Source organism: Penaeus vannamei, chromosome 17, assembly GCF_042767895.1.
Source record: "Penaeus vannamei isolate JL-2024 chromosome 17, ASM4276789v1, whole genome shotgun sequence".
NCBI classification, from domain to species: domain Eukaryota; kingdom Metazoa; phylum Arthropoda; class Malacostraca; order Decapoda; family Penaeidae; genus Penaeus; species Penaeus vannamei.
In genome coordinates, this window is record NC_091565.1 from 10,859,572 (window position 1) to 10,862,071 (window position 2,500).

At 48.6% G+C, this 2,500-nt stretch overlaps 1 protein-coding gene across 1 annotated transcript in view; it reads left to right on the forward strand.

Moving 5' to 3' along the window:
* The window catches only part of LOC113828645 (FMRFamide receptor), a gene marked incomplete in the record, with an annotated part of 208,162 nt that overhangs the window by 203,698 nt on the left and 1,964 nt on the right, over positions 1-2,500 (forward strand). Inside the window, 2 exon segments of the mRNA XM_070131912.1 lie at positions 1,359-1,520; positions 2,012-2,500. The exon segment at positions 2,012-2,500 is cut by the window's right edge and continues 142 nt beyond it. Of these exon segments, the coding sequence (XP_069988013.1) occupies positions 1,359-1,520; positions 2,012-2,500 (651 nt within the window).

The window sequence follows — 2,500 nt, forward strand, 5'->3', positions numbered from 1 at the left end:
ATAGCTTTAATAACTCTGATTGCCCTTCATACACCACTGAACTCTCGTCTGGCGGCCTCTGGCACCTCACGCGGACTCTTGGTCGCGGGTGTGTGTGTGTTTGTGTGGATTTGTTTGTGTGTGTATGCATTTATTTGTGTGTGTGTGTGTGTTTGTGTGGATTTGTTTGTGTGTGTATGCATGTATTTGTGTGCGTAAGTGTGTTTGTGTGTGTTTCTTTGTGTGTGTGTGATTGTGTGGATTTGTTTGTGTGTGTGTGTGTGTTTGTTTGTACTTGTTTGTGTGTGCGTGAGTGCGTAATACTTTGAACGTGTTTGTAGGTGTGAGTGTGAGTGTTTGTGAGTGTGTGTATGATCAAGAGAGACAGAAAGAGTGTGTGAGAGAGAGAGAGAGAGAGAGAGAGAAAGATGAGACAAGTTTCGAAATCCTATCGGATTGCCTCGAGGGCTGATTGCATGGTTTCGAGGAAGAGGAAGAATGCAAAGGCGAATAAGGGAGGACGAGAGAGAGAGAGAGAAGAAGCCAGGGAACAAGAAATACAAGCGAAGACGAGCGAAGACAGATCAGGTCAGGTCGATTTTTAATTTTGAAAGAAGAGTCTTATATATTTTCATTTCATTTTGATTTTGTGTCACGTGTCTGTTATTTAAATATCTACGGGAATAAGCCCAAGACCAGTCCCCCCCCCCCTCCCCACTGTGCCCAGCCTGCACCTGCACAGCCCCTGTCAGCCCCTGCCCTAATTAACCCTTCCCTAATTGACCTCTGCCCTAAATAATCTCCTTCCCTAATTAAACCAAAACCCAAGTAACCCCTCTCCCAATTTAACCCCCTTCATTTATTAACCCTGCCCCAATCAATCCTTCTTTAATTGACCCCTGCCCTAATTAATCCCCTTCCCTATTTAACCCGAAGCCCAAGTAACCCGCTTCCCTAATTAAGTCTGCCCTGATTAACCCCCTTCCTTAATTAACCCTATTCAGTCCTTCCCCAATTAACTTTACCCTAACCAACCCCCTTCCTTAATTAACGTTAATCAATCCTTCCCCAATTAATTTTGCCCTAACTAACCCCATTCCTTAATCCTTCCCCAATCAAATTTGCCCTAACTAAAGCCCATCCTTAATTAACCCTAATCAGTCCTTCCCCAATTAATTTTCCCCTAACCCCCTTCCTTAATTACCTTAATCAATCCTTCCCCAGTTAACTTTGCCCAAACTAACCCCCTTCCTTAATTAACCCTAATCAGTCCTTCCCCAATTAACTCTGCCCTAACCAACCCCCTTCCTAAATTAACCCTAATCAACCCCTCCCTAACCAACTGCGCCCTAATCACCCCCTTCCGCGCCCCGAAACAGGTGTGCGAGTTCGAGGACTTCTCCTTCGTGATCGTGGTTCCGTCGAAGCTCCGCCAGAACGACTATTACAAGCAGGTGTACATCATGTGGATGTACCTCCTCATCATGTACCTCATCCCGTTCCTCAGCCTCATGATCTTCAACACGTTTATCTACAGGGAGGTGAGTCTCGTCGGTGGCTGTCTGTTCCCTGGTCATCTTAGGGAGATAGAGAGAAGGGGAAGGGGGAGGGGAAGGGAGATGTAGAAAGAGAGAAAGTAATAGAAATATATAGAGAGAAAGGAAGGGAAGATGGATATATAGATAGAGAGAGAGAGAGAGTATGATTCCGTTTGGCGTCATGCAATATGAATTGCGTAATTAGATCCTGTCGTTAATTTATAAAGAGCCACGTGCTTTGTAAATGAAGAGCAAGGAAGCTCACATTAGTCAGTGATAACAAGAAAATGTTTGTTTAATCCTATTGCTGCCTTATCTTATGGACTTTTATTAATTGAAAAGTCAGTTTTGTCTTACATTTTTATATATATCCTATTTTGATGTCACTGATATATTAGAGCTCCCATATACGATTAGACATTAGAGAGCACGAGCCCCAAGGGCCTCTGCTCTGCAGTGCACGTTTCGACTGCTAACGACCCGGCTTCGCGCAGGTCCGCGCCGCCAACCAGGAGCGCCAGCGGCTGAGTCGGCTGGAGAAGAAGGAGATCGGGCTGGCGGTGATGCTGCTGGTGGTGGTGACGGTGTTCTTCGTGTGCAACGTCCTCGCCTTCATCATCAACGTGCTCGAGCTCCTGGACATCGCCATCGACGAGCTGACCATCTCGAGCAACCTGCTCGTCACCGTCAACTCGTCCGTCAACTTCATCATCTACTGCATCTTCGGCCAGAAGTTCCGGAAGCTGTTCCTCAAGATGTTCTGCTCGCGCATCCTGGCGGCGTCGGCGGCGCGCGACACGGCCATGGCCGAGTCGGGCGCCTTCGCCAACAACACGGTGTTCGGCGAGTCGCGCCTCCTCACCAACGGCCGCTCCACGCACACCTTCCGCCTCACGTCGTGGAACGGCTCGCACCAGGGCCGCCTCCTGCAGGGCCACGGCACGGCGCCCGGCGCCCACGCCATGCCCTGCGCGTCCCCCTGG